A 23929-nucleotide genomic window follows, 5' to 3' on the forward strand; every position below is an offset into this window, starting at 1 on the left:
TCACTTAAAAAATGAATTTTAAAACAAATTTGGGAATTCTTTACATCTTTGAAAATGATACAATAATAAGAAAAAATAAAAAAAGAAATAACTATTTCATTTTCATCAGGGGAATCGAACCAAAGAAAAAAAAAAACTGTTGCTGGTCTCTAGACAGGTGATTTACCCCTAGACCTCAGCTCCAACAAGGGCTAGTTGGTTCAATTATATCCGATCAGTCCTCCGTTTGCAGATACTGACTTACAGCATGAGTGAGCCGGGCAGCATTGATTATTCATGAAAAAGAGGGAGGAGTGGTGAGGTGTACTAGAGCGTGGCACAAACACTCCACAACTCCTCTTTAAATTAATTATAATCCACTCCACTGACAAATTACCAAAAGGTACCATGCTCACTAGGGGACTGCCAGCTACAGCACAGTGTCAGAACCTCAGGTAGGGCCAAGGAGCTGACAGATTCCCTTTAAAGTGCTGTTACCACCAGACTGGAGCACTGGAGGCGGGCCAACCCACCCTTAGTGGGAAGAAACTCCAGCCCCTCCATGACGTGATTCCATTAGAGTCAATGGAACCCTATCATAGAGGGGCTAGGGTTCCCTCCTACTAAGGGTGGGTCGGCCCGCCTCCAGTGCTTCTGCCTGGGCCTGGTGGTAGAGTCACTTTAAAGGTAAGACAGCAGCCAGTTAGATGAATCTAACTTGCTGCTATGTTCCCATAATGCCAGGGACGTTAAGAATAACGTTCATTTTCTTACATTTATCCTCAGTGCTGTTTTCCTACAGCCCTCCATTTTATTAACACAGTATGTTAGTATGATACACTGGGGTGGGACTGTAGCCCTCGGGTTCACAGATCTGACCACCTCTCTTTATGAATATTCAGGCAGTGGACAAACAGCACAGAGGACAAAAGATAAGAAAATGATCCTTTGTCTTGCCCTATGGGAGCATAAAAGCAGGGTAGTATACCTTTAATGTGGGGCACTACATCAACCAGTAAGGGTAGCTTCACACACCGTATCGCAGTGAATTTTTTTTTTTTTTAAAGAATTTTGCCCAGACAGCTGGTAAGAGTTTGTGACAATGAAGTCCCAGTAGGATCATGCCTTTCTGTATAATATAGTTCTGTATGCTTATTCACATGTTTCTGAGAAACATGGAACCACGGATGGCTGGCATCATGTATCAGCCGTGCGGCTCTCTCATTACAGTCCCATGAAGCTTAGAACATCTTCCCGGCTCCCGGCATCATATGGGCGGTGAGTCATTCCATATCATCACTTATCCATCCGAGGTTCCGTGTTTCACAGAAAAATGTGAATAAGTCTTTAAGTGACTGTACCATCAGGCCCAGGCTGAAGCACTGGAGGCGGGCTGACCCACCCTTAGTTTGAGGAAACCCCACCCCTTTATGATGGGGTTCCATTGATTCTAATGGAGGGGCTGGAGTTTCTTCCCAGTAAGGGTGGGTCGGCCCGCCTCCAGTGCTTCAGCCTGGGCCTGGTGGTACAGTCACTTTAAAGGGGTACTTCAGCGAATAGCTTTTTTCCAGTAATTGAAACACATTACAAAGTTATAAAACTGTAATATGCTTCAATCACCTATCTGCCCCTCTTCCCTATCTTTTCCCCTCTCAATCCCCCACCAGGAAGTGAAGTAAACTCATTCTTACCTAATGACTGTTGACCCCAGGCTGCTCTGTGGCAGCCATTTTGCGACAATGACATCATCACGAGGGAGGCGGGTCTAAGCACTGTTAGGCCAGCCTCCCTTTGCCAGATGACTCAGGTTGCTGAGCTCTTATTGGCTGAACAAGCTGTAAGCCATCTAACAATTTTACAGAGTCAGTTAGACATCACAGGAGACAAAGTGCATCATGGGAAAGCCCAAACCAGGAAGTGAAGAAAAACGAAGACACAAACTGAAGCTTCAGGGACCTGCAAACAGCAGAAAATTCAAACGGAGACAGACTCCAGAGGGATGGTAAATGTAAAAACTATGTTTATGATTGATTGATTGTTTTAAAGGACAACGCCGGTGCTAATAAAAAAAAAAAACTGAACTGAAGCTCCAGTTGGTGTCTTCATTTTTCTTCACTTCCTGGTTTGGGCTTTACGTTGATGCACTTTGTCTCCTGTGATGTGTAAGGCTAGGTTCACACTGCGTTTTCAGCATCCGTTTAACGGATCTGTTTTTTTTAATGTCAGCAACGTTTTTTTGTCCGTTTTGGTCCGTCAAAAAAAACGGATCCGTTTTTTTTTATAATGGAAGTCAATAGAAAAACGGATGCACACAAATGAATCCGTTTTTTGCAATCCGTTTTTTGCAAAAAACGGATGCGTTAAACGGATGCTGAAAACGCAGTGTGAACCTAGCCTAACTGAAAAGATGGATTACAGCTTGTTCAGCCAATTGGAGCTGAGCAACCTGAGTCATCTGACAAAGAGCGGTTGGCTTAAAGTGACTGTACCACCAGGCCCAGGCTGAAGCACTGGAGATGGGCCGACCCACCGTTAGTGGGAGGAAACCCCAGCTCCTCCATAACGTGACTCCATTAGAATCAATGGAACCCTATCATAAAGGGGCGGGGTTTCCTCCCACTAAGGGTGGGTCAGCCCGCCTCCAGTGCTTCAGCCTGGGCCTGGTGGTACAGTCACTTTAACAGGGCTTAGACCCGCCTCGCTCTTGATGATATCATTGTCACAAAATGGCTGCCACAGAGCAGCCTGGAGTCAACAGTCATTAGGTAAGAATGAGTTTACTTCACTTCCTGATGGGGGGTTAAGGGGGGAAAGATAGGGAAGGGCGGCAGATAGGTGATTGAAGCATATTACAGAGTTATATAACTTTCTAATGTGTTTTAATTACTGGGAAAAAGCTTTTCACCGGAGTACCCCTTTAAGGCCTCATTCACCTATCCGTAGTGTTCTGCAATTCACGGACCACTACATAGAAAACAGTGATCTGTGCCACAATGCGGGGCCACACTAGGTTCTGTCTTTTTTGTTTTTTGTTTTTTTTTTTGTGGACGTCTGAACGGGATCAATAAAAAACATTGGTCCGATGTTCTGGCCACAACTGCATACAGAAGTACAGACGTGTGAACAGGGCCTGACAAACATTTCCATTACCACAATACAGGAGGAGAAAATGGCTACCTACCTTCTCCCGCACACTGCTGTAACTCTGGTGTATCCAGCTTCTCCACCAACCCCCATCCTCCCTGCCAAACAACAAGATGGTCAATACAGAGACATCAATGTGCAGAGCCGTAAGGGGACAATGTGCTGTTATGTGGATGTAGCAGAGCTGTGAGGTAACAATGTGCTGTGATGTGGATGTAGCAGAGCTGTAAGGGGACAATGTGCTGTTATATGGATGTAGCAGAGCTGTGAGGTAACAATGTGCTGTGATGTGGATGTAGCAGAGCCGTAAGGGGACAATGTGCTGTTATGTGGATGTAGCAGAGCTGTGAGGTAACAATGTGCTGTTATGTGGATGTACCAGAGCTGTGAGGTGACAGCGCGTGCTCTGTATGTGGATGTAGCAGATCAGTGAGGTAACAATGTGCTCTGTATGTGGATGTAGCAGAGCTGTGAGGTGACAATGTGCTGTTATGTGGATGTAGCAGAGCTGTGAGGTAACAATGTGCTGTTATGTGGATGTAGCAGAGCTGTGAGGTGACAATGTGCTGTTATGTGGATGTACCAGAGCTGTGAGGTGACAGCGCGTGCTCTGTATGTGGATGTAGCAGATCAGTGAGGTAACAATGTGCTCTGTATGTGGATGTAGCACAGCTGTGAGGTGACAATGTGCTGTTATGTGGATGTAGCAGAGCTGTGAGGTAACAATGTGCTGTTATGTGGATGTAGCAGAGCTGTGAGGTGACAATGTGCTGTTATGTGGATGTAGCAGAGCTGTGAGGTAACAATGTGCTGTTATGTGGATGTAGCAGAGCTGTGAGGTAACAATGTGCTCTGTATGTGGATGTAGCAGAGCTGTGAGGTAACAATGTGCTCTGTATGTGGATGTAGCAGAGCTGTGAGGTAACAATGTGCTCTGTATGTGGATGTAGCAGAGCTGTGAGGTGACAGTGTGCTCTGTATGTGGATGTAGCAGAGCTGTGAGGTGACAGTGTGCTATGTATGTGGATGTAGCAGAGCTGTGAGGTGACAGTGTGCTCTGTATGTGGATGTAGCACAGCTGTGAGGTAACAATGTGCTCTGTATGTGGATGTAGCATAGCTGTGAGGTAACAATGTGCTCTGTATGTGGATGTAGCAGAGCTGTGAGGTAACAATGTGCTCTGTATGTGGATGTAGCAGAGCTGTGAGGTGACAGTATGCTCTGTATGTGGATGTAGCAGAGCTGTGAGGTGACAGTATGCTCTGTATGTGGATGTAGCAGAGCTGTGAGGTGACAGTGTGCTCTGTATGTGGATGTAGCAGAGCCGTGAGGTGACAGTGTGCTCTGTATGTGGATGTAGCAGAGCCGTGAGGTGACAGTGTGCTCTGTATGTGGATGTAGCAGAGCTGTGAGGTGACAGTGTGCTCTGTATGTGGATGTAGCAGAGCCGTGAGGTGACAGTGTGCTCTGTATGTGGATGTAGCAGAGCCGTGAGGTGACAGTGTGCTCTGTATGTGGATGTAGCAGAGCTGTGAGGTAACAATGTGCTGTTATGTGGATGTAGCAGAGCTGTGAGGTGACAGTGTGTTCTGTATGTGGATGTAGCAGAGCTGTGAGGTGACAGTGTGCTCTGTATGTGGATGTAGCAGAGCTGTGAGGTGACAGTGTGCTCAGTATGTGGATGTAGCAGAGCTGTGAGGTGACAGTGTGTTCTGTATGTGGATGTAGCAGAGCTGTGAGGTGACAGTGTGCTCAGTATGTGGATGTAGCAGAGCTGTGAGGTGACAGTATGCTCTGTATGTGGATGTAGCAGAGCTGTGAGGTGACAGTGTGCTCTGTATGTGGATGTAGCAGAGCTGTGAGGTGACAGTATGCTCTGTATGTGGATGTAGCAGAGCTGTGAGGTGACAGTGTGCTATGTATGTGGATGTAGCAGAGCTGTGAGGTGACAGTGTGCTCTGTATGTGGATGTAGCAGAGCCGTGAGGTGACAGTGTGCTCTGTATGTGGATGTAGCAGAGCTGTGAGGTGACAGTGTGCTCTGTATGTGGATGTAGCAGAGCTGTGAGGTGACAGTGTGCTCTGTATGTGGATGTAGCAAAGCTGAGCTTGTCAGCTCATCGCAATGTGTAGATCAGTGCACTAAACAAATTCAGCTGTACTACATCTGTAGAAAGGACAGTGCTGATCTGCATTACATGGTGGATGTGCGGCAGTTACACGGCAGGTATAGTATACGATGTCCGCCAGCCGCAGCGCAGACATATGTGAGGCGGGGACAGTGTGCAGGGGACAGCGGCTATCACTGTGTATGGAGAAGCAGCAGAGCTGGGCGCTTCTCCCGAGGACTGAGCTATGGGGCCTCCGCAGGGGATACAGGTTGGCCGGAGATGTCGGAAAGCAAAACACCACTCTCACCCTTCCGCCATGTCGGCTGCGTGACATCACCAATATTTACCGACCTCTGACCCGGAAGTTCCGGCAGCGCCATAGCGGAAGTGCGTATATGGTTACACGGCGCTGCTGCCTACTGTACAGCGCTGTATATACCTCCCGGTAGTAGAGACAGAGCGCCGTGTACACCCCCTGATATTATACACAGCGCCCTATATACCTCCTAAGAGTATGCACAGCGCTGTATAAACCCCCTGATAGTATACGCAGCGCCCTATATAGCTCCTGATAGTATACACAGCGCTGTATACACCTGATAGTATACACAGCGCCCTATACACCTTCTGATAGTATACACAGCGCCCTATACTGCTCCTGATATTATACACATCGCCTTATACACCTCCTGATAATATACACAGCGCTGTATACACCTTCTGATAGTATACACAGCGCCCTATACACCTTCTGATAGTATACACATTGCTCTATACACCTCCTGATAGTATACACAGCGCCCTATACACCTCCTGATAGTATACACAGCGCCCTATACACCTTCTGATAGTATACACAGCGCCCTATAGTCCCCCTGATATTATACACAGCGCCCTATATACCTCCTAAGAGTATGCACAGCGCCGTATAAACCCCCTGATAGTATACACAGCGCCCTATATAGCTCCTGATATTATACACAGCGCTGTATACACCTCCTGATAGTATACACAGCGCCCTATACTCCTCCTGATAGTATACACAGCGCCCTATACTCCTCCTGATATTATACACATCGCCTTAAACACCTCCTGATATTATACACAGCGCTGTATACACCTTCTGATAGTATACACATTGCCCTATATACCTCCTGATAGTATACACAGCGCCCTATACACCTCCTGATAGTATACACAGCGGCCTATATACCTCCTGATAGTATACACAGCGCCCTTTATAGCTCCTGATAGTATACACAGCGCCCCCTGTATAGCTCCTAAGAGTATACACAGCGCCCTATAAACCTCCTGATAGTATACACAGCGCCCTATATACCTCCTGATAGTATACACAGCGCCCTTTATAGCTCCTGATAGTATACACAGCGCCCCCTGTATAGCTCCTGAGAGTATACACAGCGCCCTATACACCTCCTGATAGTATACACAGCGCCCTATATAGCTCCTGATAGTATACACAGCACTGTATACACCTTCTGATAGTATACACAGCGCCCTATATACCTCCTGATAGTATACACAGCGCCCTTTAGACTGCAGTCACGCTATCAGCACTTCACTGAAATGGAGTCACACTATCAGCACTAGGAATTACAGTGCTCCTATATACCATGTGTTATGGTAATAGCCAGGACTAGTTAGTTCCAGGCTTCAGAATGTGCCAGGAAAATCATAGGGTGACACCTACATGTAAGACTAACTAGAGAATGTCAACTCTTAACCCCTTCAGGTCCATTCACCCACTGTTAACCCCTTCACATCCACTACAATCTTATTCATCCACTGTTAACCCCTTTAGATCCACAACACTTCAATTCATCCACTTTTAACCCCTACACATCCACCACAGTTTAATTCATATACTGTTAACCCCTTCAGCTCCAGGAATATTTTATTTTTTTTCTAACTATATGTAATTTTTAACACCTGAAAACCAGGCTCATTTTAATTTATTTCTCTTATTTGTCTTAGTTATAGAAAAATCATTTTTACTGTAGGGATTTGGATTAATGTGATGGTAAAGTGTCTATTTGGGGCTATATGCCCCACTATTTGAAGTCCAATAAAATCACTAAATCAAATTGTTATCCAATCACACTACCATATCTTAGAAGAGCGCTTACTCTCGTACAGATTCTGTGATTTTCAGACATTTTTACTGTAGGGATTCAGAGTAATGTGATGGGTAAAGTGTCTATTTGGGGTTATATGTCGAACATTTTGAAGTCCAATAAAATCACGAAATCAAATTGTTATCCAATCACTTTACCATATCCTAGAAGAGCGCTTACTCTCGTACAGTTTCTGTGATTTTCAGACATTTTTACTGTAGGGATTTGGAGTAATGTGATGGTAAAGTGTCTATTTGGGGCTATACACCTGATAATTTAAAGTCCAATAAAATTACGAAATCCAATAGTTCTCCATATTGTTCTTGTTGTTGGACGCTCTTGGTAGACGACTTCCAATCCCAGGAGGGACCAGTTTCATGGCTGTTGGAGGATAACCATTAAGAGACTTTTTTCAGGACTGTTCTTCTATTCTAGTTTAATAAGTCTATGTTCCTTTTAAGTTTAGGTTAGGGACTCGCAAGAGAATGAGGACCCTTAATGTGGCTTGCGAGCTTACGATATTTCTTGCCTATTTTTTTCTTCTAGTTTTCAACGGTAAAAGATATCTACTAATACCTCATTGAAGATTGGACATCGAGCCATCAAGGAGCCCCACTAGACTAAAACTGCTTTCACATGCTGCAGATTTTAGGCAGATTTTCTGCAGCAGATTGTCTGTTGCCAAACCAAAGTCAACCTGAAGTTTCAAATCTGCTGTAGAAAATCTACATCAAATCCGCAGTGTGTGAAAGCACCCTTACTATTCTGCAAGTCTTCCCCAGTGCATTATAGGGCCATGCAGCTGCCACTGACTGACAGCTACTTACCGCCCTAGCGCTAGTGTCTCTGCCACCTAATAAAGAGTGCTGAGGGGCCTGTGTGAGCTGCTGGCGCCTGCTGATGCCCCTCCCCCGTGCCGACTTCTATGCTTTTATAGAAGAACTCTGGCTAAGACATTTTTGTATTGTTATTGTATTTGTCACCCAAAAGTTATACAAATCCCCAATATACACCTATTATGGGAAATGCTTATAAAGGGCTTTTTTCTCTGCACTTACTACTGCATCAAGGCTTCACTTCCTGAATAACAAGGTGAGGTCACTTCCTGGATAACATGGTGATGTCACTTCCTGCATAACACGATGATGTCACTTCCTGGATAACATGGTTATGTCACTTCCTGGATAACATGGTGATGTCACGACCCAACTCCCAGAGCTGTGCGGGTGTGGCTGCCGGAGAGGATGATGGCAGGGGGATGCTCAGTGTCCCTCCAGTGCCCTGTATCCCTCAGTGTCCCCCTGCCATCATCCTCTCCAGCAGCCTCAGCCCGCATAGCTCTGGGAGTCGGGTCGTGACATCACCATGTTATTCAGGAAGTGACATAACCATGTTATCCAGGAAGTGACCTCACCTTGTTATTCAGGAAGTGAAGCCTTGATGCAGTAGTAAGTGCAGAGAAAAAAGCCCTTTATAAGCATTTCCCATAATAGGTGTATATTGGGGATTTGTATAACCTTTGGGTGACAAATACAATAACAATACAAAAATGTTTTAGCCAGACTTCTTCTATAAAAGCATAGAAGTCGGCACGGGGGAGGGGCATCAGCAGGCGCCAGCAGCTCACACAGGCCCCTCAGCACTCTTTATTAGGTGGCAGAGACAAGACCACTAGGGCGGTAAGTAGCTGTCAGTCAGTGGCAGCTGCATGGCCCTATAATGCGGATTTGATGCAGATTTTCTACAGCAGATTTGAAACTTCAGGTTGACTTTGGTTTGGCAACAGACAATCTGCTGCAGAAAATCTGCCTAAAATCTGCAGCATGTGAAAGCAGTTTTAGTCTAGTGGGGCTCCTTGATGGCTCGATGTCCAATCTTCAATGAGGTATTAGTAGATATCTTTTACCGTTGAAAACTAGAAGAAAAAAATAGGCAAGAAATATCGTAAGCTCGCAAGCCACATTAAGGGTCCTCATTCTCTTGCGAGTCCCTAACCTAAACTTAAAAGGAACATAGACTTATTAAACTAGAATAGAACAGTTAATAACAATTTGATTTCGTGATTTTAAAAATGTCTGAAAATCACAGAACCTGTACGAGAGTAAGCGCTCTTCTAGGATATAATAGTGTGATTGGATAACAATTTGATTTCGTGATTTTATTGGACTTCAAAATGTGCGACATATAGCCCCAAATAGACACTTTACCATCACATTACTCCGAATCCGTACAGTAAAAATGTCTGAAAATCACAGAACCTGTACGAGAGTAAGCGCTCTTCTAGGATATGGTAAAGTGATTGGATAAAAATTTGATTTCGTGATTTTATTGGACTTCAAATAGTGGGACATATAGCCCCAAATACACACTTTCCCATCACATTACTCAGAATCCCTACAGTAAAAATGTCTGAAAATCACAGAACCTGTATGAGAGTAAGCGGTCTTCTAGGTCATGGTAGTGTGATTGGATAACAATTTGATTTCGTGATTTTATTGGACTTCAAAATGTGCGACATATAGTCCCAAATAGACACTTTACCATCACATTACTCCAAATCCCTACAGTAAAAATTTCTGAAAATCACACAATCTGTACGAGAGTAAGCGCTCTTCTAGGATATGGTAGTGTGATTGGATAACAATTTGATTTCGTGATTTTATTGGACTTCAAATAGTGGGACATATAGTCCCAAATAGACACTTTACCATCACATTACTCCGAATCCGTACAGTAAAAATGTCTGAAAATCACAGAACCTGTATGAGAGTAAGCGCTCTTCTAGGATATGTTAGCGAAATTGGATAACAATTTGATTTCGTGATTTTATTGGACTTCAAATAGTGCGACATATAGCCCCAAATAGACATTTTACCATCACATTAATTCAAATCCCTACAGTAAAAATGATTTTTCTATATCTAAGACAAATAAGAGAAATAAATTAAAATGAGCCTGGTTTTCAGGTGTTAAAAATTACATATAGTTAGAAAAAAATAAAATATTCCTGGAGCTGAAGGGGTTAACAGTATATGAATTAAACTGTGGTGGATGTGTAGGGGTTAAAAGTGGATGAATTGAAGTGTTGTGGATCTAAAGGGGTTAACAGTGGATGAATTAGATTGTAGTGGATGTGAAGGGGTTAACAGTGGGGGAATGGACCTGAAGGGGTTAAGAGTTGACATTCTTTAGTTAGTCTTACATGTAGGTGTCACCCTATGATCTTCCTGGCACATTCTGAAGCCTGGAACTAGCTAGTCCTGGCTATTACCGTAAAACATGGTATATAGGAGCACTGTAATTCCTAGTGCTGATAGTGTGACTCCATTTCAGTGAAGTGCTGATAGTGTGACTGCAGTCTTTATAGCTCCTGATAGTATACACAGCGCTGTATACACCTGATAGTATACACAGCGCCCTATATAGCTTCTGATAGTATACACATCGCCCTATACACCTCCTGATAGTATACACAGCGCCCTATATACCTCCTGATAGTATACACAGCGCCCTGTATAGCTCCTGATAGTATACACAGCGCTGTATACACCTGATAGTATACACAGCGCCCTATATAGCTCCTGATAGTATACACATGGCCCTATACACCTCCTGATAGTATACACAGCGCTGTATACACCTTCTGATAGTATACACAGCGCCCTATATACCTCCTGATAGTATACACAGCGCCCTATATAGCTCCTGATAATATACACAGCGCCCTATATAGCTCCTGATAGTATACACATGGCCCTATACACCTCCTGATAGTATACACAGCGCTGTATACACCTTCTGATAGTATACACAGCGCCCTATATACCTCTTGATAGCATACACAGCGCCCTATACACCTGATATTATAAACATCACCTTATACACCTCCTGATAGTATACACAGCGCCCTATATAGCTCCTGATATTATACACATTGCCTTATACACCTCCTGATAGTATACACAGAGCCCTGTATACCTCCTGATAGTATACACAGAGCCCTATATACCTCCCGATAGTATACACAGCGCCCTTCATAGCTCCTGATAGTATACACAGCGCCCCCTGTATAGCTCCTGAGAGTATACACAGCGCCCTTTATAGCTCCTGCTATTATACACATTGCCCTATATACCTCCAGATAGTATACACAGCGCCCTATATACCTCCTGATAGTATACACAGCGCTGTATACACCTTCTGATAGTATACACATCGCCTTATACACCTCCTGATAGTATACACAGCGCCCTATATACCTCCTGATAGTATACACAGCGCTGTATACACATCGCCCTATACACCCCCTGATAGTATACACAGCGCTGTATACACCTTCTGATAGTATACAGAGCACCCTATATAGCTCCTGATAGTATACACAGCGCTGTATACACCTTCTAATAGTATACACTTCGCCCTATACACCTCCTGATAGTATACACAGCGCCCTATATACCTCCTGATAGTATACACAGCGCCCTATATAGCTCCTGATAGTATACCCAGCGCTGTATACACCTTCTGATAGTACACACAGCGCGCTATATAGCTCCTGATAGTATACACAGCGCCCTATACACCTCCTGATAGTGTACACATCGCCCTATACACCTTCTGATAGTATACACAGCGCCCTATATACCTCCTGATAGTATACACAGCGCCCTATACACCTCCTGATAGTATACACAGCGCCCTATACACCTCCTCATAGTATATACAGCGCCCTATATAGCTCCTGATAGTATACACAGCGCCCTATACACCACCTGATAGTATACACAGCACTGTATACACCTTCTGATAGTATACACATTGCCCTATATAGCTCCTGATAGTATACACAGCGCCCTATACACCTCCTGATAGTATAAACAGCGCACTATATACCTCCTGATAGTATACACAGCGCCCTATATACCTCCTGATAGTTTACACAGCGCCATATACACCTCCTGATAGTATACACAGCGATGTATACACCTTTTGATAGTATACACAGCGCCCTATATAGCTCCTGATAGTATACACAGTGCTGTATACACCTCCTGATATTATACACATCGCCCTATATACCTCCTGATAGTATACACAGCGCCCTATATAGCTCCTGATAGTATACACAGCGCCCTATATAGCTCCTGATAGTATACACAGCGCTGTATACACCTAATAGTATACACAGCGCCCTGTATACCTCCTGAAAGTATACACAGCGCTGTATACACCTTCTAATAGTATACACATTGCCTTATACACCTCCTGATATTATACACATCACCCTATATACCTCCTGATAGTATACACAGCGCCCTATATAGCTCCTGATAGTATACACAGCGCCCTATATAGCTCCTGATAGTATACACAGCGCTGTATACACCTAATAGTATACACAGCACCCTATATACCTCCTGATAGTATACACAGCGCCCTATACACCTCCTGATAGTATACACAGCGCCCTATATACCTCCTGATAGTATACACAGTGCCCTATATACCTCCTGATAGTATACACATTGCCCTATACACCTCCTGATAGTATACACAGCACCCTGTATACCTCCTGATAGTATACACAGCGCTGTATACACCTTCTAATAGTATACACATTGCCCTATACACCTCCTGATGTAATACACATCGCCCTATATACCTCCTGATAGTATACACAGCGCCCTATATAGCTCCTGATAGCATACACAGCGCTGTATACACCTTCTGATAGTATACACATTGCCCTATACACCTCCTGATAGTATACAGTGCCCTATATACCTCCTGATAGTATACAGAGCAGAGCGCCAAGGCGTATATTCGTAAATGTACGGCCATACTTTGTACGAAAAGACACACTGCCTTATCTTCTGTGGGATCCCGGCCGGAGCGTATACACATCGTATATGCTCCGTCCGGGACCCCTAGCAGCACCGCAAAGAACTGGGATGGTGTTTTCAGAGACTGTTTGTTTCGTGACCCGGCCAGGTCGCGGAACGGCTGGTCTTTCATGCTGTGGGAACATAGCCTGAAAGTGCATTAATTGTGCTGCAGTCTTGCATGAGATAGCATCGTAATAAGCCACCCCCCCCCCCCCCCCCAGCCTTTGGGATATATTGGGTATGATAGTATTCGACCCATGGCAATCCCTGGCCTAGGGTGCTTTTACAGTTTTATATATTATTACAAGTAAAGCATGTTTGCAGTTAAAGAAAAAAAAATAAAAGAATTACAAGCATCTCACCTGATGTTCTACAAGGCCAGCAGTAATGGTGCGTTTACACAGACAGATTTATCTGGCAAGTTTTGGAAGCCAAAGCCAGGAATGGATTTTAAAAAGGAAAAAATGTGACATGTGCTCTGTTTATAGTCTGTTACTGGCTTAAAAAATCTGTCAGATAAATCTGTCTGTGTAAACACACCATGGGGCTGGGTGCACACTACGTATATTTCAGTCAGTATTGTGGTCCTCATAGTGCAACCAAAACCAGGAGTGGATTAAAAACACAGAAAGGATCTGTTCACACAATGTTGAGTGGATGGCCGTCATATAACGGTAAATAACGGCCATTATTTCAATATAACAGCCGTTGTTTTAAAATAACAGCAAATATTTGCCATTAAATGGCGGCCATCCACTCAATTTCAACATTGTGTGAACAGAGCCTTTCTGTGTTTTTAATCCACTCCTGGTTTTGGTTGCAATATGAGGACCACAATACTGACTGAAATATACGTAGTGTGAACTCAGCCTAAGGCTGTGTGTACACACAGTGCAATTTCATTGCGATACTGAGGTACTGCAGTTTTTGCACTAAAATGACACTAATGCAATGTGTGTGTACACGGGCTGAGGTCTCAGTCACAAATCAGTTTTTTCTGTCAGTAAATCAGGATCCTGATTTATGGATAGAAAAGGGAGCAATTGATCTAAATGTAGTCATCCACACATCCATTCTGGCTGCCGATTTGTTCATCAAAAAAGTAGGACATGCTGTTTTATGGTCCCTTTTTGCAGAACAGAAGCTCTAATAGAAGAGCCACCCCCTTTGTTCTGGCGATGGACAGGGTTTTCAGCCACCAGACCCGACTGATACGCCCTTCTGACATGTCGCTATGACACGTCAGAAGTTTTTTTTAAAACAGTAGTTACACTTTAAAGAGGTATTCCAGGAAAAATTGACATTTCCCCTATAACTATATAGGCCAGATGAAGCTGGTGCTCATGAATATCGAGGACTCCTGTCTCTTTAAAGGGATACTCCAGGCAAAGAACAGACATGGGGGGGGGGGGGGTAAATAACAGACATACACTTGAGATATGTTGAGATATTTGGCCTGTAGGTGAAATTAATAAACGTAAAAGGTTCCATAGTTCCAGCTGTAGTTATATTATGTTATGACAGTAGGGCATGTAAGTAGAAACAGAAATGGTGATTTCCTAATCGCCAACTATTAATTGGAACAAAAGCCAACACCAGTGGTGGGTATACTCCAAGAAAATGTTAAAGCGACTGTACCCACAATCTGACCCCCCCCCCCCCCCCAAACCACTTGTACCTTCGGATAGCTGCTTTTAATCCAAGATCTGTTGTGGGGTCCATTCGGCAGATGATGCAGTTATTGTCCTAACAAACAACTTTTAAACTTGCAGCCCCGTGCCCAACGGGAGTATCTGTGCCCTAACCTTGCACCACCCCTCCGTCCCTCCTCCCCACCCTCTTCGTCATTAGGAATGCCACTGGAACATTTTCTCCATGCTGAACATTTGCACAGGTGTCTTAACGATCCAACCCATGTGCCGGGCTGACACAGGTGGGGAATAGGAAACAATCTGCCTGGAGCATTCCTAATGATGAAGAGGGTGGGGAGGAGGGACAGAGAGTGTGTGCCAGCCTAATGCATACGCAATCTAGGACACGGGGCCGCCAGTTTAAAAGTTGTTTTTTATAATAATAACTGCACCACCTGCCAAATGGACCCCAGGACAGATCTTGGATTAAAAGCAGCTATCCGAAGGTACAAGCAGTTTTGGGGGGGGGGGGGGGGGGGGGGGTCAGATTGTGGGTACAGAGTCACTTTAAGAGTCCAAGCTAATGGGACAACCTGTCACCCCTGGACGCCCCCCATGCTTACATGAGAAGATGAGTGGGCGGCCGTTTCTCGGGATGGGGCAAGTATGGGAGGCTGTATCCAGGGGTAGGGTGGGTTCGGGGGGGGGGGGGGGGCACGGGTGACAGGTTTCTTTTTAACAACTGTTTTAGGAGCTGGCTACTATACAAGAGTCTATAGGGGAGGGCTGGCTACTATATAAAAGACTGCAGGGGAGGGCTGGCTACTATATAAGAGTCTATGGAGGAGGGCTGGCTACTATATAAGAGTATGGAGGACGGCTGGCTACTATATAAGAGTCTATGGAGGAGGGCTGGCTACTATATAAGAGTATGGAGGAGGGCTGGCTACTATATAAAAGACTACAGGGGAGGGTTGGCTACTATATGAGACTACAGGGGAGGGCTGGCTACTATAAAAAAGACTATGGTAGAGGACTGGCTATGTGAGACTATGGGGGAGGGCTGACTACTATATGAGACTATTGGGGAGGGCTGGCTATATGAGACTATGGGAGAGGGCTGACTACTATATGAGACTATTGGGGAGGGCTGGCTATATGAGACTACGGGGAGGGCTAACTACTATATGAGAGTATTGGGGAGGGTTGGCTACTATATGAGACTATTGGGGAGGGCTGGCTACTATATGAGAGTATTGGGGAGGGCTGACTACTATATGAGACTATTGGGGAGGGCTGGCAACTATATTAAACTATGGGGAGGACTGGCTACCAAATGAGACTATTGGGGAGGGCTGGCTACTATATGAAACTATTGGGGAGGGCTGGCTACTATATGAGACTATTAGGGAGGGCTGGCTACTATAAGAGACTATTAGGGAGGGCTGGCTACTATAAGAGACTATTGGGGAGGGCTGGCTACTATAAGAGACTATTGGGGACGACTGGCTACTATAAGAGACTATTGGGAAGGGTTGGCTACTATATGGGACACTTAGGAGCTGGCTACTATATGAGACTATGGTGGAGGGCTGGCTAATATGTGGGGCGGTTGGGCAGTTTTGGTTGGGTTGGCTGCTACATGGGGCAATATTGGGGGGGTTGGCTATTACATGGGTTGGGGTTTATTCATATCATAGCAATTTATGACGCACACCACTGACAGTGTCAGGACCGCCACATTCGCGCTTCAATAATTATCAAGGTTGGCCCGCGACTTTGTCCGATTTTTTTAATTTTTGCCCACTGTGTATTTGAGTTTAACACCCCTAAATTAAATGTATTCTCCCTAAAAAATTGTCATAGGTCACCAATGGATCCTTACAGTTTATAAGAATCAATCCTTAAGAGTTCTTAAAGGGGTACTCTGGCGAAAATCCTTTTCTTTCAAATCAAGTGGTTTCAGAAAGTTATATAGTAGTATTATATAGTATTTGTAATTTACTTCTATTTAAAAACCTCCAGTCTTCCTATACTTATCTGCTGCTGGATGTCCTGCAGGAAATGTTGTTTTTTTTTAAAGTCTGACACAGCGCTCTCTGCTGCTACCTCTGTCCATGTCAGGAACTGTCCAGAGGTTTTCTATTGGGATTTGCTGCTGCTGTGGACAGTTCCTTTCATGGACAGAGGTGGCAACAGAAACCACTGTGTCAGACTGGAAAAAAAACGCCACTTCATGCAGGACATGCATCAGCTGAAAAATATGGGAAGACTTGAGATTTTTAAATAGAGGTAAATTACTAATCTATATAACTTTCTGAAACCAGGTGATTTAAAAGAAAAAGATTTTCACTGGAGTACCCCTTTAAGAAATAAACAATGATATACACTTATTTATGCTGTTTTATGAAACCAAAACAGGCACCACAACGCTCCACACTCCAGTTTTTGCAGTTTATTTACAAAATTACTAAATTTACAATAAACTATACAGGGCAGCAAGATTCACAAAGCAAAATGTATTCACATATGAGACATCACTCAAATTTAATAGTATGAGCGATAAAAGACGAAATAACAGCAGCTAAGTACTCATTTTGTCTCAGATTGTCTTTAGCATAAATACATGATGTTGGGGTCCACACCAGACACGACCAGCTCTTTGCTAGTATAATCCTATACATACAGATATATCAATGTGTCATTATTTGCCAGGTCTTGAGGCCGGCAGGTTGGTGGCAGTCCTTGAAAGCTGATGTGGTAAGTGCTGACACATAGTACATTGGCAGAACAGTCCAGAAAATTGTTGAGGAGCCGGAGCAGTATTGTGATGCACATCTGGGGTCATCAGTCCCATGTAACTGCTAACATTTGGAGATGGCATAGTGCGAAAAGCCTGGGGTAGAGGAGTTACATGCCGGGGATGCAAGGAACTGGTACAGCCAGGTAGACGGTGGGCACCATACACATCATTGACAAGTTTCTTCATCTCCTCCAGAGAGAAGGATAACATAAGGATGTAATTGCGAGCAAGCAGCAGGGTGGAAATCTTAGAGAGCTTACGTACTGATGGTCCATGAGAGTACGGCATGACTTCCCGCAGGCCATCCATTGCTTGGTTAAGGTCGTGCATTCGTTGGCGTTCACGACTGTTCACCTTTAAGCGAAGCTCATGCAGGTCTTCTTGACTCTCTCTTCTGCTGGATCGCATTCTTCCTCGAGATGGCATTCTTTGTCCATGACACAGTTTCTGGAGCATTTGGCCAGATGTGATGTTAAGGATGGCTTTTCTCTCCAGCTCTGGTGAAGAGGACCTGCTGGACTGACTATCGGAATCCATTGGCGGCAGCAATTAGTCAGTAAATGCTGAGGGCAGCGGCTTGAAGGAGGCTAGGGCAGATGCAATGTGAATTGCTAATGTCACCAGAGGCAGAAGAAGACCCTCAGTCACTAACCCTCTAGTTGTACTGGGGTCCCTGCAGTGCCTGTGTTATTTATACACTACAGAGTACAATAGATACAAAGAAAAAGCACAGGAGGTGTAACTCAATCACAAAAAGGCTCCAATGTAAGTGGTTAACATTTAGCTGGGCTTTCATACATTAACCCAGGCACTAACATTTCTTTTCAATCTCATATGACCATTGGATTCACCATTAGAAAGTTATTCAATTAGTATTACTCATTATCGGAATACACAAGTCAATGGGACTTTATTTAATATGAAGTAGTTGATTAGAATTTACTGCATTATTATTAATTTTGACATAAGTTTATGGTAAAGGTCAGCTGATGGTATATAAACAATGGCATAGGAAGACTTTCAGCCATGTTTGTTTGGTTCTATTATACTTAAAACTATACAATTCTTAGCATACAGAATGACACATCGTAAAGTAAGGCCATGGTATTAGACATCAAAATGTTTTATTTTTTTATTATATGGAAAAAGAGAAGTCCAATACCTTTAATAGGTTCAGCCAGCAGGTTGAACATTACCTAAAAAAAAAAAAAAAAAAGGACATGATGAATTGTGCTTCTTTATATATACTTTATTATTACCTTAATATATGAAACAAGCAGTGCACTATTTCATGGTTCAGTTTCTGCTCATCTAGCATTACAGAAAATCAAAAATTAGTTATTTTAAAAAACAGTTCCTCAATGTCCTTAAAGGGCAATGAAGATATGGATGAAGGAGGATGAAGGTACGTCTCTTACCTCCTCAGCGACGTTCCTGTGCAGTTAGTTGTGTTCCCCATGGTCCAGGGAAACCATCAGGAGCACTGCCCGCCTAGATAGGGTATCTAGAGATTGATCTAGATACCCTATGGCTTATAAATTAAAGGGATTCTGCCAGCATCTGTACCCAACCTGAGGTGCTGACATTGTGCATTAGGTGCAAACTCACTAGTCAGCATGTTATTTTTGCCTAAGGTGTCAGTGAAGGCAATGCTGTACAATAAAATTTCTCATACTGTAATGAAGAGTCAAAGAGGAGTCATGGTATAGCGCTCGTGCTGCACTCTGGCACCCCTCACTACTGCTCTGAATGAATGTTCGGCCTGGCCTCCTCCATCTTCCCGATCATATGATGTCATGATGTCAGAGGCCGTTCGCCTCCTGCATTTGCTGTCATCGCTGACACAGTGGCGCATGCGTAGACTGGGAAGCTTGCATTCAGTATTCATACAGAAGAGGGAGGAGGAAGGAGTGGTGAGCTGTACCAAAGCGTGGCACGTTACAGTAGGAGAAATGATACTGTGTAGCATCGTCTCCACTGACACCTAAGGCATAGGTAACGTGTTAAATAGTGAAATGTACACTGTCGGCACCTTGGGTCAGGTCAGGCTGCTGACAGATTCCTTTTAACAAAGAATGTGTCATTGCAGTTACTACATTTGTATGCTATGTTCTTTTTTGGATTGGATTGTTCAATGCAATGTTTGGCAATAACAATATGTGTAAAGCAGGGCTGTGGAGTCGGAGTCGTGGAGTCGGAGCTAGTTTTGTCTGGAGTCGGAGTTGGAGTCGGAAAAAAATGTACCAACTCCGACTTCAGCTTTAAAAAAATCTTTAAAAAATGTAGAATTGAATTTTAATATGAATTTTACAAGTTTTGCTCATGAATATATATTATGAGCAACATTCTAATAGGACACAGGCCCTATTAGATAAGGGTGTTGGGGAATATATCAGTAATAGGACACTGGCCCTATTACATAAGGGGGATCATGGAAAAGTAGTTGTTCACTATTTGGCAGTTTGTTTTTGAGCTGGAAGAGTCCATTGTGTGGGGGGAGATCTGTGCTGTTCTACTGGATGCTGGATGATTGTATATGAGCAGCAGTGTAATATGAAGATATCCTGTGTAATATAGAGGAGGAGGAGAAGACATAAGTAGTGTAGCAGTAACCTCTGTCCTTAGTGTGGTGTTTTCTCTTTGGGAGAAGATTGTGTGTTTTTCATTAGTGTTCTATGGCTGCAGCTGTGTGTGTGTGCGCGTGCTATGGCTGCAGTAGGCTGTGTGTGTATGCTATGGCTGCAGCAGGCTGTGTGTGTGTGCTATGGCTGCAGCAGGCTGTGTGTATGTGTGCTATGGCTGCAGCAGGCTGTGTGTGCGTGCTATGGCTGTAGTAGGCTGTGTGTGTGTGCTATGGCTGCAGCAGGCTGTGTGTGTGTGTGCTATGGCTGCAGCAAGCTGTGTGTGTGTGTGTGTGTGTGTGCGTGTGCACTATGGCTGCCGCAGGCTGTGTGTATGTGTGCTATGGCCGCAGCAAGCCGAGTAGTTGTGTGTGTGTGGTGTGCGCTATGGCTGCAGCAAGCTGTGTGTGTGTGTGTGTATGCTATGGCTGCAGCAGGCTGAGTGTGTGTGTGTGCATGCTATGGCTGCAGCAGGCTGTGTGTGTCAGTGTGTGTGTGTGTGTACTATAGCTGCAGCAGGCTGTGTGTGTGTGCATGTGTGCATGCTATTGCGTGCCCGCACAGTGACCTTCTATATCACTATGTGTGACCCCTCTCTATATCACTATGTGTGACCCCTCTCTATATCACTATGTGTGACCCCCTGTATATTACTATGTGTGAACCCCTGTATATCACTATGGCTGACCTCTTTATTACAGGTATCTGGCATTGTTAGCAGTGTTTAGCACATTATGATTACACATGGTGTAAAGCACATTATGATGAGTGATGTCAGACTGCATAGCCAAATTAGTGTGTTCTTTAAAGGGGTTGTCCAGCAAAAATCATTTTCTTTCAAATTAACTGGTGTCAGAAAGTTATATAGATTTGTAATTTACTTCTATTAAAAAATCTCAAGTCTTCCCATACTTATCAGCTGCTATATGCCCTGCAGGAAGTGTTGTTTTATTTTCAGTCTGACACTGTTCTCTGCTGACATTTCTGGCCGAGACAGGAACTCTGTCTCGGTTTTCTATAGGCCCTATTCCACCAACAGATCTGACGACAGATTATCTGCCAAAGATATGAAGCCAAATCCAGGAGTGGATTTGAAAAGAGGATAAATCTAGTCTTTTCTTTATGACCTGTTCTCTGTTTATAGTCTGTTCCTGGGTTTGGCTTCAAATCTTTGGCAGATAATCTGTCGTCAGATCTGTTGGTGGAATAGGGCCTTATGAATCCCCACAGAAAAGCTCTCCTGCTCTGGACAGTTCCTGTTTTGGCCAGAGATGTCAGCAGAGAGCACAGTGTCTGAAAATAAAACATTTCCTGCATCACATTTAGTAGCTAATAAGTATGGGAAGAAATGAGATTTTGTAATAGAAGTAAATTACAAATCTATATAACTCTCTGATATCAGTTGATTTGAAAGAAAAAGATTTTTGCTGAACAACTCAAAAAGTACGACCACTGCTATTGGAGCAGCTGCTTATCAGGAGAAGGAGGCAATCAAACTAGATGTGCTGGCTGACAAGTGCTCAGCAGTCTGGATCAGTCAGTCTCCCTCCAGTGTGCTAGAACACCAGAGGGTAACTCCTTGCCAAAGTTAATCAATTTGTTGTGAATGGGGTTTTTCCTAACATTGAAAGTATCAGTACCAGTCTGGCCCAGATACCAGATAGCAGAACGTGTCTTGCAGGGTTTTCCTGAACTTTTCACTACAAAAAGTATGAAAAAGGCCAGATAACAACTAAGGGTCCTTTTCACATACAGATAAATCGCTTAAGTGCTTGTTTAGCAAACGGCAAGCAACAATTTTTTTCTTTTGAATGTTAGTCGTTTAGACGGGAAGAGAAATGGCGGTAATGCAATCATAATTACGATCATAATTGCGTTTGTATCTATATGCCGTGACCAATGAGTATTTACACTGAAACAATATAAACCACAATGAAAGGAACTAGAGAAATGGACTGCACCTCAAGAACAATGTAAAGAAATGATAACAATATTTATTTATTTAGCACAACCAACAAACATAGACAGACCATATAAACCTATAAGGCTTATATGGCTCTGTGTTGTTGTTTTTTGTTTTGCATGTTTTTAACTGATTTTATATGGTCTGTCTATGTTTGTTGGTTGTGCTAAATAAATAAATATTGTTCTTGAGGTGCAGTCCATTTCTCTAGTTCCTTTCTTTGTGGTTTATATTGGTTTAGTTTTTGGACCTAGGGACTAGCACTCGAGTACCTTGATCTTTTATGGATAAGTGGTGCCCGCCTAGGTGGTTTATTTGACATTATTTACACTGAAAGACTTGGGGGCGAATAACAATGATTTTGAGTTTACCTCAAAAAATGCAATCAACGACATACAAACAAGTTTTCAATGTTTGATCGTTGCTACCTAAGGCCCCCTTCACACGTCCGGAAAAACCATCCGGATTTCCTATCAGGAAATCCGGACGGATTTCCGGACACATAGACTTTCATTAGGCACGGACACCCTTCCGGATTTTTCCAGAAGGGTGTCCGTTCCGGAAAATAGAACCGGATTTTTTAGAACCGGTCCTATTTTTGTCCATAGAAGACTATGGTAGCGCCCGAGCTCCGGACGCTTTCCTGATGCATGTCAGGAAAGTGTCCGGATTTCGGACTCTCTACGCACCCCCCACCTGTACCCCTCTGCCCCCGAACTCACCGGCCTGCACCCGGCTCCCTCGGCTGCGCTGCTCCTGGTCTGCCCCGGCTTCCGGATGGTGCCGTACCGCCACCCGCCACTCCCCCGCACATCAACGCCCGCCGCCCTCCCCCCCCCCCTCCCCAGCCGGACCACATCGCCCATCGCCTGCCACCCGTACCCCGACCCCCCCACCCGGACCTCACCACCCGCCGCCCGCAATCGACCCCCCCCCCCCCCCCGGACCACATCACCCGGCGCCTGCCGCCCGTACCCCGCCCCCCCCCCACCCGGACCTCATCAGCCCCCCCCGGACCACATCGCCCGGCTAACCCCCGGGCCTCAGCACCCGCAATGCACAACCACCCCTCTGGACATCGGTGAACTCTCTCAACCCCCCCAGCAAGCAGCGTCCAACTCCCGACCCCGACAAGCAAGAAGAAGAGGACCAGGGACGCCAGAATCCAGGACAGGTGAGATTATCCCCCTAAAACTTCTACTCCCACCATGTCTGCTGACAAGTCCATGATGGGAGTTGTAGTTTTGCAACATGTGGCCATTCAGGTTGCAGAACTACTCCTCCCATCATGTCCCACTTGACAGTCCATGATGGGAGTTGTAGTTTAGCAACATGTGGCCATCCAGGTTGCAGAAGTACAACTCCCATCATGCCTTGCTGACAGGTCATGAAGGGAGTTGTACTTCTGCTGCCTGTGGCCATCCAGGTTGCAGAAGTACAACTCTCATCATGCCTCTATTGTCAGGCCATGATGGGTGTTGTAGTTCTGCAGCCTGTGGCCATCCAGGTTGCTGAAGTACAACTCCCATTATGCCCTACTGACAGGTCATGATGGGAGTTGTAGTTCTGCAGCCTGTGGCCATACAGGTACACTAGGGGCTGTGTGGGTACCTGTGATTTATGTTGACCATATTATGAACTATTTTATTTTTTTCTCA

At 44.4% G+C, this 23929-nt stretch overlaps 2 protein-coding genes across 4 annotated transcripts in view; both read right to left on the bottom strand.

The window, feature by feature from the left end:
• BSDC1 (BSD domain containing 1) overlaps window positions 1–5598 on the bottom strand; it is a 28611-nt gene extending 23013 nt beyond the window's left edge. For 2 of the 3 annotated variants that reach the window (XM_069971352.1, XM_069971351.1), the window contains exons 1-2: window positions 5541–5598; window positions 3161–3221 (exon numbers count right to left, since the gene is read on the bottom strand). In XM_069971352.1, the coding sequence (XP_069827453.1) occupies window positions 3161–3221; window positions 5541–5551 (72 nt within the window). In that variant the 5' untranslated portion in view covers window positions 5552–5598. Of the gene's footprint in view, window positions 1–3160; window positions 3222–5320; window positions 5340–5540 lie in introns of those variants that run through there. The other variant, XM_069971353.1, reaches the window with a different exon arrangement.
• An 11990-nt stretch (window positions 5599–17588) lies between these two features.
• On the bottom strand, window positions 17589–18224 carry LOC138793832 (oligodendrocyte transcription factor 3-like). Its single transcript, XM_069972534.1, has one exon. The coding sequence runs from the start codon at window positions 18222–18224 to the stop codon at window positions 17589–17591; it is 636 nt and encodes a 211-aa protein (XP_069828635.1).
• Window positions 18225–23929: the final 5705 nt, after the last annotated feature.

Source organism: Dendropsophus ebraccatus, chromosome 5 (assembly GCF_027789765.1).
Source record: "Dendropsophus ebraccatus isolate aDenEbr1 chromosome 5, aDenEbr1.pat, whole genome shotgun sequence".
NCBI classification, from domain to species: Eukaryota; Metazoa; Chordata; class Amphibia; order Anura; family Hylidae; genus Dendropsophus; species Dendropsophus ebraccatus.